Consider the following 16,446-nt stretch of genomic DNA (forward strand, 5'->3'; position numbering starts at 1 on the left):
TTGAATCTAGCCTGAGTCCATTTGATAAATGCCTGACTTATAGAATTTAATGGCTTTGCCTTTCTTCCTTGGAGAAGGGCAGAGGAAGGATGTAGGATGTGTGCCTAGTAGACCTGGGTCTCCAGGTCCATAGCAGAAGGTCCAGAAGAAGGAAGAAAGGAAGCTCAAGCTGTTTAGCATCTATGATGTTCTTAACCTTTCATGTGCATTATCCCAAATAATCAGGAGAAGGAACTAAGGATCTCAGGTCTAAAAGTTACATGATGGACTCATCGAGGTTGTCCCTTGTCCAAGGTCAAACAGCTAAATTTTGGATGTGGGATTTCAATCCAGGTGTCTCTGATTCCCCATTATTCCACACAACTTCTTGAGGAAGCATAAGACAGAACCTTCCACACAGAACTGGATCAACAGAGGAGGGGAGGGTAGGCAGTGGGAATTTCCTATCTGAGTACGGACAATTCTTGCATCTTGCTTGGCTTACCACATCACCCATGGCATGTTATTCTTGCAGTTAAAAAAGCCATGGAGACACCACTCCCCTTCTGGGCCCCAGTCTTAGCACCTGTGAAATGAGGGCATCTCACTGGAGAACGGCTATTTACTGCCCCTGCCGGTCCCTGCAGGGGTGAGAATCCATTAGGAAGAGAGGAGAGAAAATACTGGATGAAATGTTCTACTTCAGGCTTAGCCACTGTAAAAATAAGCCACATTTACAAAATACTATTGCCCACGCCTCTTGCCTGTCGCCTTTGGGACAGCGTTTTAGTCCATCGCTGCCACCAGGCAGCACGGAACTACCGGTGACACTGGCCCCTTATCTCATGCTTCATTATTCTGGAGTTCGGCTTTCGGCACCTACTCCGAGGGGGCTGTTTTAATGGGATCGTTAGAGAGTGTTTACTAGATTAAAACTGTGACTTTCTTCTGCAAAGCAACTCTGCAAATGGCTTTATGGGTTTCCAGATTTATTTTGTCTCAATGACTCGGCTCAGTTTGCAAATCAAATCAAAGATGATTTTTCTAACTGCCACTTGGGCGCACCCAGCAGGAGTCTGCAGAGCCAGCTGTGTTCCCTTGACGGCTGGCGCCAGAGCCGGGAGGGCTGCTGCCTGCTGGTGGCCAGAGAGGTTCCAGTGGGAAGAGGGCAGACAAGCAGGTACCTGACTGACCCTAACTGGGGTGGGGGGAGCAAGTCTGAGGAGGCAAACTTCATTTTCTGGAAGGAGAAAAGGCAGACCGGATCTATGTGCCCTCAAAGACTGAATGGCGGAAATAATAGGGAGCCAATCTGGACCTGTGATACTGAGGCTCCCTCCAACTGTGGTGCCCAACGGTGGGAGGGACTTCCCAGGGGAGCAGTGAGGCCGCAGGCACAGCAGGCACCCAAGCAGAGCCTGATCTTTTTGTTAGTGGGGGTTGTAGATCATGTAGTTGATTCCTACCCTCTGCACGTTTTGACAAGCAGCTTGTACTTGAAAAAATGAGGTCACAGAAGAATGACCTGGTAGCCCTCCTTCCATCCAACCATCCATCCATCCATCTATCCAACCATCCATCTAGCCACTGATCCATCCATTGACTGACTGACTGATTAACTGATCAGCTGAGCCATTCATTTATCTGTTTGTTCATTCAACATATATTATTGAGCACCAATGTTTGCTAGGACCTGGGGACACAACATTGCTCAAAACAGGCACAATCCTTTCACTTACTTCACTTAGAATCTAGCTGGGAGACAGACATTCAACATGTAAGTAAACTATATATATAGTACGTATGTATATATGCCTATGCATATACATAGTATATATGTATATAAACATATATATCTGCAAGTCATGATGAATGCTACGGAAAAAAGTACAGGGTATAATGAGAGTGGAAAATGTTGATAATATATGTTAGACTCAAGGTCAGGATGGTCCTTCTGAGAAAGCAGAGTTTAAGCTGCCATCTGAAGGATGTTTATCAGTTAAGCAGACACATATTGGCCAGATAATTTCCGGCAGAGGGGGCAGGATGAACGAAGGTCCTGAGGTTGGAGGAAGTGTGAAAGAAGACCAGTTGTTGGAGTGCAGTGAGTAAGAGGACAGAAGCCTGGATCAAGCTGGAGGGTAGGAAGGGGCCAGATTACGCAGACAGGTCTGATGGAGGCAGGGCCTATGGGTAAGAGAAAGCAGCAAAGTGAATGAGTGCATGGTGGGAGGAGGAGGAAGAATCAGACAGGAGAATCTGTGGGCAAGGGTGCTTGGATGGAAATGCACACAGTTTCTGGAAGAGGGACTGACGAATCTGATTCCAGAACTGAGCCCGTAGTTGAGTTCCATTTTCCCCGGTGGCCTGTTCTGGCCCAGCCAGCAGGGCATAAATTGAGATTCTGAGTACCTCCTTCACCTGCTGCAGCCCAGGGCATCTTCCACAGGCAGGATGATCATTTTCCACGGGGAGGATTGTTTTGTCTCCCACTTGAACTTCAGCACCTTGGAAGTCTAAGTCGCCCGTCCTGAGTTTTCACGTGCTCCGCTTTCCCAAGCTTACGCCTTCAATCTGGTTCTGACACTAAGTCCATCCCCCATCTTCCGAATGCAGAGCAAACATTATTTCATGGGTCAAAGTGCACTTCCCTCTTACTTGCCCTTTCTCACAGCTCCTGTTTTAACTACAAGAAGAAAACCTAACTTTCAAATTGATCTTTACTTCTCCCTGACTTACTGCCCTCCCTTTAAAGTCTGAATAATAGCGCTTTGTTTCCAAACCAAAACTTAATGTGTGTTCACCCACTGGCTGTAGTTCTCTCTGAGCAGCTCTGAGCAGGTTCCCAGAGCTAGAGTGGGCCAAGCAAAGGGCTTCTGAAATGTTGTTTCAGCTGTTGAACTTGAGGCAATTCCACGAGCCTTTTGCTGTCCCTCAACCTGACGATGTAACACATCCACTGTATAATAAGAGCCCTGCGGTGGCTGCTCTTGGTGCCACACTCAGGTCCCCTTTTCAGGTTGGTGTGACATCCCTGGGCTGCTATGAGTGCGGTGGCTAAGGGCTACCACCTGGGACTCTCCCCAGAGACGTGTGCAAGGCTCAGGGGTGTCACTTCTCTGGAGCTTCCTGAGAGACCGAGGGGAAGGAGAAGGGAAGGGAAAATGCCAAGGGCTGCTGCTTATGGGGGTGGAGGTAGAAATTAGTCTTCTTGCCTCGAGGCAGCACAACCTTGGAGAAATTTACACTCCATTCTGGATCCAGCCTAGACTTAACTTTATCTGAGAATAGACTTCTGCTCAGCCTTTTCCCTCTCTCACTTATGAATTTCTCCCAAGAGCCCTCCCTCCATACAGCACATGCCACCAGATCCCTGTCTGAGGCTCTGCTTCTTGGGAATCTGCCTTAAGAACGCTTCTGTTCTTCCCTGTCTGCTCACTGGTATATTCCACTTCCCCACTATGGTTGAACTCATGTTCTGATTCCTCTCAGTCCCCAGTCAAAGTCAGCAACAGCCAGCCCCTGGCAGAGGAACAAGGTAAAGGAGATGTGAATCTGGGACAGGGCACACAAGCTCCAGCACTGCTGCCATCATCCTCTTTCCTCGTTAGAAGCACTGATCACAATTGTAACTCCATTATCTGTTAACAGTCGTTCACTTAACATCTGTTTCCACACTAGACTGGGACTACTTGAGGACAGGAAGCATGCCTGCTGGTTCACTACAAAATCCTCAGTTCCTTTCAAGGGGCCTGGCTCACAGGTGCTCAGTGAGTGAGCTGACTCCGTGTGGGAGATAAGTCATTGCCAATGATTTTTAAAAATTTTCCAAAACACTCTGCAGGAAATGCAGACATGTTTATGTTTATGGTATTATTTGATCCTCATCACATCACACACTGGGTGGCAGAGGTCTCGGTGTGCTGGAGGTGGCTTGCACCAGCTCCCTGGAGAAGAAATGTTGCTGAACACTCAGAACGTTTTTGTAAGCTGGTTGTTAAACCATTAGTAACTTGATACTGGATTTGTGGGGATATTCACACCCTGGAAATGGACAAAGACTACAAACAAGAGCTTTTCTTTTACAAAGAGCAGGTGTATCAGCAAATCACTGCAGTAGGTATGTTCAAAACTGTTCTGTGATTGGGTGGGTGGCGAACACTTTAAATATGGTGCCTCTGAGTTTCAGGAAGGTGGAGTGAGACCCTCGAGGTCTGTGGGCCTTGCTGTAGTGAGATACTGGCTCCAAATGCATTTCCTTGTTTCAGCAGGCATTTTCTGGATGCCAGCTATGTTCCTGCTGTGGTGAAATGCGATTGGGAAATTAGTGGATAGGACCAAGCAGTTCTTCCCCAGAGCTCCTCTCAAACAGCAGTGCTGGTGCCTGTGCCAGGAGGCCCGGGCGTGCTCAGCACCTGATGCTCCACCACCACGTGGGGTCTAAGGAGAGTCCTGCAGCCATAGACCCAGCATCTGGTGTGCAGGGGTGGCCCACTGTGTTTATACCCTGTCCAGGGCTCCTTCCACAGAACGTGCAGCCCCTCTGCCTCCCTCAGCTTCTTGAAGGGAACAGGAGCCACATCTGGACCTCAGCCCACCTCTGGGGCTCCCTCTGGTAGGGCTGGTTCCTGCTCCTTGCATACCCCCAAAACCTACTGAGATCACACTGTGAATGGTGACGAGTCAGAGGCGCCAATGGGAACCACATGGACACTGCCCCTAACCGCATGGGGCCAGTTATGAGTTGAACAGCCTGCTCCCCCCAATTCATATGTTAATGCCCTAACCTTAGAATGTGACCTTATTTGGTAATAGGGTCCTTGTAGATGTACTTAAGTTAGGATGAGGTCATACTGGAGTGAGGTGGGCCCTCAATCCAACATGATCAGTGTCCTCAATAAAAGGGAGGATTTGGACAGACACGCACACAGGAAGAACGCCGCATGAGGATGAAGGCAGAGATCGGGGTGATGGTTCTATAAGCCAAGAAGTGCCAAAGATGGCCAGCACACCCCCAGAAGCTGGAGGAGAGGCATGGAACAGACTCTCCCTCACAGCCCTCAAAGGAACCCACCCTGATGACATCTTGGTCTTGGACTTCTAGCCTCCAGAAATGCAGGACAATCAACTGTGTTGTTTAAGCCACTTTGTTTGTGGTATGCTGGCATAGCAGCCCCTGAAAATGGATACAGGTCTCTTGCTTTGCAAACCTCCAAACTGGGCGGCACTTAATGAGAGCTTGAGTTTCTAACAGTGATGTTACAGGCAGACAAGGGTTAGAGCCGCACTCCAGAGACAGGGACTGTATCTAATAGAAGATGCACTGGGCTTCTGGTCAGGTCAGAATGACTCTGAACAGCTCGGGGCTGCTCCATTCTGAGTGTCATCCCTCTAGTTCCGCGGGACCCACACAGTCTGACCACAGACGCCGTCTGAAGTCACCAGGGTCAGGCACAGGACATTCACAAGTTGCTTCATCACCAGAACAGTGGCCTCAAGCCTGCACATGTGATCAGACTCGAGAGGCTAGATGCCCAGAGGCAGACCCGTGAGGAAGGTGCAGTGACAGAGAGGTGGAGGAGCTTGGAGGGAGACAGATGGCCCGTGGAACCTGATACAGGGACTTCATATACCCCCGATGCTGGCAAGATATCCACCAACATATTTTCCTCTATTAAAAAGAGTAGTGTTTTCAGCAAACCCACAAAGAAGGAAATTTGATTCATGTCGTCAGGAGAGGGATGGGTCAAACACGTATTCCTAGACTTAGATCCTTGATACAAAGTCCTCACGGGCAGCACATGAATTTAGATACAGCTCTCCTTTCATCATCCCTGGATGCTCCAAGGTAATGCCAGGTACAGAGTAGACACTAGCCAAACACAGCTTTCCTTCCCTCTGCCTCTTCTCTGCATCCCCAAGCGTCCTGCTCTTCTGATGCGGTGCTGAGAGGGGATAACTCCCTGAACTGCGGGAGATGGGCATCCTGCGTTACCTTGCTTTCTGCCCCACTGCCAAGTTCTGCAGGAGCCTGCTTCTCCTGGCTGGAGTGACAGCCCTCCGCGAACTGCAAAGCAAACATGTGGAAGCTTGGAATCCACCTGTGACTTCTGACTCCTCTGAGCTCTGCCTGGGTGTGGCCGCGGGGCACTCGTACTCATTTGTGCGTACCTGTCCTCTCACACACTGACGTGTGCCACGCTAAAGGAAGACGGTTACCTCAGCGTCACACGAGAGGAGAAATCCTTGCCCTAAGGGAGGCAGAGCACTCTTCCGCCCCAGTTCTGTAAAGCCCACTGCAACTCTCCTGCCCACCAGCAGGGCTCTGGATGAGCCTGGCATGCAGGGCCCTCTATCTATGAGGACAGTGGGCCCTGAAATCACCAGGAATGTATACTTTTAAATATTCTCTCTCCAAGTTCCCACACGTACCTTTTGCCTGTCCAGTCACACGTTCCCAATTCCCAGCTCAGAAAATACGATCCAACAAACTACCCGTTAGGAGGGCTTCTGCCTCAGAGGGTGCCCTCAGAATCCCTGCACACCCTACGCAGGGGGAGCGACTGCATCAACTCTCCCTCCTCCAGGGGCCAAAAGCGAGGGGGGCGCCACGGAGCACCGTCACGGTGAAGGTCTCTGTGGGTTCCCTCCCCTCTCCCAGCTGCCCGTCTAAGCGGACGCTGCAGACCCCCAGTTGTCCACCCTGCAGACTATCCAAGTGATGATGTCCTTGAGTCTAGATTCTCTATTTTCTTCAGTAAAAAACGTCTGCCAAGGCCTCAGATTTGTGTCACTTTTGTTTGCAGGCCATCAGTTTTCCTTGCCTCACAAAGGGTGTTTTATCTCATTCTGTCCCAGAGCCCGAGTTCCCGAGAGAGAACACTTAGGGACACGCTGACCTCTCGAGACTTATGTGAAATCAGAGGGAGTTCTTATCAGAGTGAGCCCTTCGAGCTTCTGTCTTCTTCCTCCCACATCTTCCCTTTGCTGCCTACATACTGATGTGATTTTCTTCAAAGTTATCACAGTGATGCGTGATAGGTCTTGGTGCATATTTTGTTGAATAACCAGCAGACATTCTCCTCTCTCTTTCTCTCTCCCTGTCTCTTCCCCTCCCTTCTATGTGTGTGCCTTCCTCTGCACGTATATATTCACATATGTCTATACACACTTGAGTCACTGTCTCTGTCTATAGCTTATATCTATGATTATATGTCTACTTATATTTACAGTTGTCATCGCCGTGGAAGCAATCCACGAGACTATCTATGTTGTCAGTCAATGCAGGGAACAGGATGGGACTGCCCAATTTTGGTGTGTTTATACGGGGAGGATAGCTGTTAAAAATATCAATTCTATAACAAAACTACAAACCCGACTTCTAACCATTCAACCTTGTAATAGGTTAAATGATAACAAAACATTCGTTGATTTTTTTTTAAAAGAGAAATAAACAGAAACACGTACCAACTGAAACAGCAGGCAGTCCAATTATAATCAGGAAAACAAAGTGACAAGCCTGGACAACGCTGCCTTAGTTTCGGGGATAAGTGTCGAAAGTGCTGACAACGTAACAATGCAGTGTTTGCTTTCTCATGATTAAAGACACTAACACTAATCACCTCATTTTTGAAAGCCATGTGCCAACTGAACAAAGTACAAAACCCAGCAGATAGGTGTAACTGACGTGCTTAAAAAATACCTCCATAAACCTAGATCCAAATACAATGGAAATACACAGCAGAAGAATGACTGGGTAAATTTATATTCACCATTCTGCTCATTTATGTATCCGTACCACTCCGTCCATCTATCCATTCACCTCTCCATTGATTCAACAAATATGCTTCGAGCTCTTACTATGCTTCAGGCACTGTGGTATTAATACATACCATGCAAGTGGCTCCAATGAAAACAATAATTCTTTCTTGTGATTTTTAGTCACTGTTGCCTAAAATTTCCCAAATTTCCCAGTGTGGCTAGAGGGAGAAGTACTTAAACAGCTGATGACAGACAAGGACGTGCCAACATACCTTTCGTAGCCAGACGGACACAGTTGATTTTGGTCTCCTGTGAACAACAAAAGTGAGACTCCAGTTAGTTTGTTGTGGGTTTCATTTTATTTATATAAATGTAGATACATGTTTGCATATATAGGCAGGCACATATATTTTTAATTGTAATTTAAAATGTGTCCTTTCCATTCTTTCCCCCCTTGGAATCACCTTTTAATTCTGTTTCTTCAGGTCTTTTCATGCTAGGTACGTATTTTGTTATTTTTACTTCCTGGCTCCCATCACCTTAAGAGAGTCTTCTCTGGACAGAACCACTTCATAAATACTGCCCAGCACAGAACAACTTTAACCACAACACTGAGTGGGTACACAGTGTGTTTCACTCAATTGCATGGGTTTGTGGATGGTGCCAAGGGCATCCTTCAGAAGCTTGGTTATAAGTAAGTAATGCACCTACATGCATAGCCTGAAACACTTTGGAATAGTTTAGTCAACATGAATGTGTAAGAATTAAACCACAAAATTCACGTTCAATAAGGTACTTTGGCCCAGAGATCCCTGGTGGACCTTATGGTATTCATAGATAATGTGTGGGTGTGTTTGTGTGGCATTAGAATCTTTGCTGGGTGACCCAACTAGTTACCGTCAGCTGTCTCTCATGTGAACAGGATCCATAAATTTATGGTGTTTCTGGGCATGCAGTTGAGATACAGAAGAGTATGCTTAGAAAGAGAAATCATTTTGGCCCACGTTACTGGGATCATATCCTAGGAAGTCCTGGAATCAGGTGAAAATTCCAGTTGCCTACATTAACCCGAGCAACAGGGACTGTAAGATAGCAAATGAAAATAAAGGGCAAAGAACGCAAGCACGTGAGTCTCAAGGACCCAGTGCTTGTCTTGCCATTGCTCACACATAACCACTGCGTCTTGAAGGCACCTGGGTCAGGGAGGGTTATGCAGAAGTACTAAAACCCATGAAATTCGGCAGCTAAAAACAGCAACCTTTATTTTCCAAACTACATGTCCAATGTAGGTGGTTGGGTCTGAGGGGACAGTGGTGGTGGCTGGGAGATACTCTAATCATTGTAGTCACTCAAAGACCAAGGCTGGTACCTCCATTTAACACAATGCTTCAGTGCTCACTGAGGCAGGAGAAAAGGATGATGAAGAGTTAAGCACTGGCAATTACATGTTTGGTATCAAAAATAACACTTTTACTTGACTCAGGTTTCATCAGCTAGAACCAGTCACAGGGCCACGCCCTGTGAGGTTGGGAATGGAGTCCTCCATGCACCAAGAAGACAAGCAATGATGACGTCTAGAGCAGACTCTATTATACCCACGCACACCTCCGACTGCTAGGAACTGTCACTCTTATTAAACCCAAGTGTGACTCCCCAGTGGTTTTGATTCTGTTCTGCAGAACACAGAAAGTCTGCCCTTTCTGTGTAGGAAAGATGACTGGATACCGAAAGACAGTTCTTAGGTTCATTAACATTCTTCTTCAATAATTCCTCATATGATAAGAGTTCAAGTCCTTTGAACTATCCTAGCTACTCATCCTAGGACATCCTTCAATGTGTCCCTCTTAATGAGAAGGGACTAGAACAGGAAGCAGCAGTCTACGCATAGTCTTGTCAGTATATGATTACCTGGATTACTGCTATTTTCTATTTTTCTTACTTACACTGGGCTTCTATTAACATAGCCCACATTCCAGTTTTTCATTGATCACAATGAATGAGCTATCAACCTCTTCCCCACCAAAAAAAAAAAAAAAAATCAGCCTGCTACTATGTATATAAATGTGGTTGTGTTATGGAACCCAAATAAAGAGTCACAAACGACAGTACTGACCTCCCTCTTCTCTGAGGACTACAGCCTAGCATCATATTCTTTACCTTATATAAGTCTGGGGACATAAATTTTTCCCTAACTTTATCTGGATCAATAACATAAGCAGTAACCTGGAAAATGCCAACAACAGAACTCAGTGGCATGTACTAGAATCCTTCTTCCAGGCTGGCATTCCTCTGCTTATCAGAATCTTTGGGTGGTTATCTTACTAGTTATTCATCTCCCCAACTGCATATGCACTCAGATCCTATGACTGTATGTTCCCACAAGATTAGCTTGACAATAGGATCAAAGTCACTTCAGATACTGATGCTCTGTCTCCTGCATTTCCCCAGCTGGCTCAAGAACTATCTTAAAGAAAGAAGGTTGGGTTGACATGACTTGTTCTTTGGAACAAGTGTTTCCTTTCCTTTCCTTTTTTTAATGCTGAAAGTGTTCCTTTTTTAAAGTAAATAATTGTTTCATTTAAAAAAATGAAAAATGCAGAAATGTTAAAAGAACGTGACATATTATGATTCAAATACACGAAGTATTCATTTGAGGTATTCATATAATATTTGAAGTGTGCTACGTTTCAAGAAAAGGGATTTTTAAAAGAATGTATCCAGAAGACAGAAAGAAAGGAAAATGAGAAAAAACATATAAAAATAAAGCAGAACTTTCTAAATGAGATGCCAAAAAAGCTCAAGCCACGTATGAGTCAAAACTTGAAAATGATGATAAAAGTGAGCAAATTAGTTTTTTGTTTTCATGTTTGGAAAAAGAGCAGAGTTCAACTCCTGTTAGCTTCCATGTCTGTTCTTTGGGTTAAAGGGTCAATGAACAGAAGCCTGAGATGGTTAAGGAAAGTCTAACATCCAGAGGACTGGGGGATGGTGTTGAATGGGAGGGGTGCCAAAAGAGCAGAAGGAGCTCCAACTTTCTACTAATAGAAAGAAGGAGAAAGATTTTGCAAGTACCATGTTAGGAAACTTGCCAATTCTGTGCATGATTGTTCAGTATAGCAAAGAGCAAGAGTTTGGTAAGCTTCACCGTTGGGGGTAATTTGTAAGGATGTGTCCAGACTTTAGAGAGAGTCCACCTCATCTCTTTACATCTATGAATCTCTCTTCATCAAATAGTGCTCGCTTCAGCAGCACATATACTGTCCTCATCGAATAATCTTAAATGTGGAAGATGCTTTATATTCAAAGATGTTGGTTCCAGTATTCTTTATAAAAGTGAAAATGAAGAGTAACATACATGCCTAACCTACGGGCATGCTAAAGAAAGATGAGGTCTACCGACACAGCAGAATTTCATAAAGCTGTTAACAAAAACGATTATGAGGGCTATGTAACAACATGGAATAGGACACATAAGAAAATATTAAATGCTTAAAGCAAAGTACAGTTTCTATTGAAACTAACATGCAAATCTAAGTGTTGAAAAAATAAGTCCTGAAGGAAATGTACTAAATCTTAAAAACTGTTGCACAGTGAATTTAAAGTATAACATATATGTCGACAAATATACTAATCTTAAACACAGTCTGCCAAATTGTTCGCAAAGTAAATGCCCACTTATGACCAGCACCCAGATCAAAACACCCAGCATTACCAGCACCTCTGAAGCGCCCTTCATGCTCCCTCTGGGTCACTTCTTTCCAGCAAAGGTGAAGGCTAATGAGCCTTTTGTGAGAATGTGTCACGTCAAAGGGAATATCGGGTAGCCACATGGTTTATTTTACTGCTCTCTCTTCCTCATCGGGTCATTCCTGAGGACTTCTTAATTCTCTGTAGAATCACCTTCCCTTCCACAGTTGCATGCATGAAAGTGAACCCTTCCTTAACACCACCTTCTCCACCCCGCATCTACTAAACTGTTTTGTCATCTAGAGTGCACGTCTGGTTATGCTTAATGCTCCCTGGCTCTCGCAAACATGACACTGACATATCTGCTCTCTCCCAAGTTCCTGACATCTTTAATTCCATAACCAATTCGTCTTTGTTGGTTAGGATTAGGTACAGAATAACAAAGTCCTGAGTCACTCTCTTGACCTGCTGGGTGACTGGATCACCAGCAAGCAGGCCAGGAACATGCTGGATATTCTGCACCCTTTCATACGGGACATCAGGCCTGTGTACATATATGTACCCAAAGTCCCCAGTCAGTTCAGTGAAAAGGAAATGAGTACTTTCTTTATGCCAAGATTATATAAGGCTTTGGGAAAAGGAGAAACATTTGGCGTATTTTCTATTCTATCTCCACAGTACAATACAATTTCATTCCCCCATTATTTTAACCTCACTCACATTTCACTTCCACCCTAGACTTGCAGGTCTGCACACAGGTATGTATCACCTCGGGGTAGAAGATAATGTCCTAACTCTTGTGCTTCTGCTGAGACCTCACACCTACACCTACTTACAACCTCCATTTAGGGCTCAGGCCAAATCTAACTCATTCATCGATCCTTCCATCCATCCATCCTTCAACTATTAACTGAATTTATAGGCTGTCTATCTAATTAAGGGGCTCTCAGTAGCTGCTGTTTACTATCCACAAGGACTTAAATTAAGCTGGACTGCCAACCTGACCAAGAAGCCCTGGTACCTGGATAATACGTACAATTCTCACTCTACTGCCCCATTAGACTGCCCTGTTTAACAGGATTAGGATTTAGCTCTCATCTCATCGCTTTCAAATAGTTTTCCCAGTTACCCTAATTCATACCTTTGTCTCCTCTAAGACTGAGCTGTCTCAGTTAATACGATGGGTTTAGCCCTGACCCCACAGTCTCTCTATAGTTTTCCCAGTTGCTTTGTCTTCTGCCTTAATTTCCCTCTTAGACTGGGCTGGGGCCCTCACTTATCTCTTTATTCATTTGATCAGCCAGTCAACACATATTTCTTGATATGATCATTACTGATCAAGTTGATCATTAAGTTTTTATTGAAGTATAGTTGATATATGGTGTTGTGTTAGTTTTCTGGTGTACAGCATAGTGACTTAGTTATACATTTTTATATATATACTCTTTTTCATTACAGGTTGTTACAAGATATTGAATATAGTTCCCTGTGCTGTACAGTAGGACTTCGCTGTCTGTCTATTTTGTATATAGTAGTTTGTATCTGCTAATCTCAAACTCCTAATTTATCCCCACCCCCACTTTCCCATTTGGTAAGTTTGTATTCTATGTCTTTGAGTCTGTTTCTGATTCATAAATAAGTTCATTTGTGTCACTTTTTTAGATTCCACATATAAGTGATATCATATGATATTTGTCTTTCTCTGTCTGACTTACTTCACTTAGTGTGATCATCTCTGGGTCCATCCATGCTGCTGAAAGTGGCATTATTTCACTGATTATGTTGCTCACTAGTGAATGATCACTATGTGCCAAGCATTGTGCTGGGTGCTGCTGTCACAAGAATGAGCAAAACAGACATGGTCCCTGTCTTCACAGAGCAGGCAAACATTATTTTTATGATATTTGCGGCAAATATTAGATAACTATTCTCACAAATAAATGTATAATTACAAATTGCAATAAACACTATGAGGGGGAAAATGGTAGATACTATATATACGTAAAGAAGATGACATGTGGTGTGAGTGGGAAGGAAAGATGGTTTACTGCTTTGAGCAAGGACCATTTAATAATGTGAGACCCGGAAAATAAGTAGGAGTCAGATGTACGAAGTATCATGGAAGGGTGTCCCAGACTCAGAAACAGATGTGCAAAGAAAGGCCTGGGAGTGGGGAAGTACATGGTGAAGTCGAAGACATAAAGAAGTCTGTTGTGTTTACATTATAATGAGGTTTTGAGAAAATGATATCAGATGAAGTGAGAGACATAAGCCTGGTAGAGTCTTTTCACCTGTTTGGTCTATATTTTAAGAACAACAGTCAGCCATCAAAGAGTTACGAGCAGGAAGAATAAAATTTTCAGATTTACATTTTTTTTTAAATGTAGGGGCTGTTGTACAGAGAAGAGACTTAGTGCACAAGAGAGACTAGTTGGTGGGGAGAGTGGGATGGTGTAGTCTAGCCAAGAGATGGTGGTGGCTTGGCTGCAACCTCCTCCACTTTTGGAAAGCATATTTTGACTCTGCCTGACCCCAGAGACCTCCCACCACCTCACCATGTCCCATGCCTCTGGTGCTGATACCATTGGGTCCTCAGCCTAGACTTCTCACACCTCAATTTCCCATGACTCTCTTCTACTGCACTGACCCCTCAGCTGTTGTTTGGCCTCAGTGTGGTTCATCCATTTAGCGTGTCAGTCCCTGAAAGCATCATTAAGGGAAAAAAAAAAAAAAAGAGGAAGGTTCTCTTTTCTTAAGGTATCTATTTTGAATATTTTATTTTTCATTCTTATAGCAAGGCTATGAGATGAGTACCACAATGCTTTTTTTTTTCCATCATGAAACAGGATTAAATAAAATTTCCCAAGGTTAGGCAGACAGTAAGCCAGGCTAAAACCCCAAGCAACCTTTAAGCAAATGGCCTTCTTTTCTGAGGTATCTGTTGGTCAATGTGTCTTTGCCACTGAGGTCAGATGCCGTTTTCTCGACTTGTCCACAGGCACACAGTGACAACGGAGCACAGCCATATTTTTGAAAAACAGGCTAAGCAAAAAGAAATTATTTTGACCTCAAACTGGGCCCTGAGCAATCAGAAAGCCAGTGATGGAAAAGGGAAGCAGATAGGCTCTGGGAACTCTGAGCAGCCCAGAACCATTAGAACCAGGTCACCTGGCAGACCCACCCTCTGGAAAAACTGAGCGAAGAATGCCTTTTAAGGCATGAAAGGGCCAGAGTGCCCTTTGAGATATAACTCCCTAGAAAGCATGTGTGCTGCAATCTGCAGACCTGAGCTACCAACAAGAAGAGGCAAAGGAGAGCCTTAGGCTGCAGGAGAGCTGGCTGCTGGTGGCACACTCTTCTAACTGGATAGGCGTTCGTGGCAGACCTTATCAGATCTTCCTGGAAGGCACTAGGCTCTGCTTTGCAACAGCTAATGCCCTGAGCACAACTCTAAGGGAAGGAAGCTCCCAAGTAACATGCAAGCCCATTCAGAAAACTCACAACTAAACTCAAGCTCCAAGAATCTTTTGTCCTCTCTCTAGATGCAGACTCTATTGCCTCACCTCACCAACTCTTTTATCTGAGTGCTCTCACCAAGGGTCGACAAAGATCTTCATAGGGTCAGCTCTGCTGGTCACTGCTCCACCCCCATCTTCCTTAATTTCTCATCAATGTAGTTGCAACCAATCACTTTCTCTTTGACTCTTTTTCTCCTCTTGCCTTTTGGGTCATTCTCCTCTCCAGGTTGTTCTCCTACCTCAATATCTGTTCCTTATCCTTTTAAAATATTTTTTTAATTTAAATTTTATTTTATTTGGTTAGATATTTATCATCTTCTTGACTTCCAAACATTGGACTGGTCTCATTTTATATCCTCCTTCCTCTGTGTCCCAAGTTTATCACTAGCAGATCACATTTAGTTACAAGGCTTTCAGTACTGAATCCTTATGATGCTCCAATTTCTAACAATGGTATTCCTGAGATTCAGGCTCATATATCCATCCATCTACTTGAAATATTCACAATACATTTACAAACCTCTAGAAGAAGCTTCTGTTACTCCCTTCACTTCTACTCCAGGCCTTATTCTCCTCATTTCCAGTTTTCTCCATTTCAGTAAATATTATCATTGTCTATTCAGGGTTGATTAAATAAAAAAAACCTAGGAGTCATCATTGATTCTTCTAGTTCCATAATTTTCCAAGACCAATCCACAATCAATTCCTGTGGCTCCCAGTAGTTAAAGGAAGTGGTAAGCATCAAATATCAAATCTCCTGACATATCCTTCAAAAAACAACACAGGAAAACAAGAAAAAAAAAAAGCTATACAAAATTCAGAACCTCAACATCATTAAAATACAGAGAACCCTCCAAACTTCATAGTCCCTGTTAGTAGAAAAACAATTGCTGCGGTTGAATGAAATATTTAAGGCTCTCAACACAAGCCTTTGCGGAGAGCCCGGGCTGTATGGAAAAACAACATGAAAGACAGAAAAGGTACGCTAGTGAGGCTGGAAGATTTTCTAAAATGGTCTTCAGGAAGACCAAGTTCCTATATGTGAAAATTCTGGAAAAAAAAAAAAAAAAAAAAAAGCCTGCTAGAATAAGGCAATGAGTATGTGGAAATGACTTGAAAGCACAAAGAATTCAAGGTGGTAATCTTCTATAGGTATCACTTATGGGGGAAAATACAGTAAAGAGAAGGGAGAAGTGTCTTTGGGAGACTGGATGATTAAAGGGAAAGGGGGCAAAAGAAGGAATTTTAAGACACTATAAATCAAAAGAGAACAACACACAGAGGGCACACAACCGCTTACCCTCCATGATACAAAAGACTCGGGCCATCCATTAATAAAAACACACTTCTCTGCCTTATCAGAATGCAGTGCTTTTGAATCCCAAATCTAAAAAACGAATACATGGAAGGAGCCAAATAAAGCTACTATACGAAGAGACTAGAACCTAAATATCAAAGTATCCCAACTAATAAAAATCTACCCCCTCAAAAAATTACAAAC

General features: G+C 44.1%; 1 protein-coding gene across 10 annotated transcripts in view; it reads right to left on the minus strand.

Annotated features, from left to right (window-relative positions):
- The window catches only part of PTPRT (protein tyrosine phosphatase receptor type T), a 944,743-nt gene that overhangs the window by 179,949 nt on the left and 748,348 nt on the right, over positions 1-16,446 (minus strand). For all 10 annotated transcript variants that reach the window (XR_012500633.1, XR_012500634.1, XR_012500631.1 and 7 more), the window contains exon 13: positions 8,013-8,049. Coding sequence is in view for 5 of the 10 variants with exons in the window: in XM_074347294.1 (XP_074203395.1) it covers positions 8,013-8,049 (37 nt within the window). In the remaining 5 variants the exon portion in view is untranslated. The remainder of the gene's footprint in view (positions 1-8,012; positions 8,050-16,446) is intronic.

This window comes from Camelus bactrianus, chromosome 19 (genome assembly GCF_048773025.1).
Source record: "Camelus bactrianus isolate YW-2024 breed Bactrian camel chromosome 19, ASM4877302v1, whole genome shotgun sequence".
In the NCBI taxonomy this organism is placed as follows: domain Eukaryota; kingdom Metazoa; phylum Chordata; class Mammalia; order Artiodactyla; family Camelidae; genus Camelus; species Camelus bactrianus.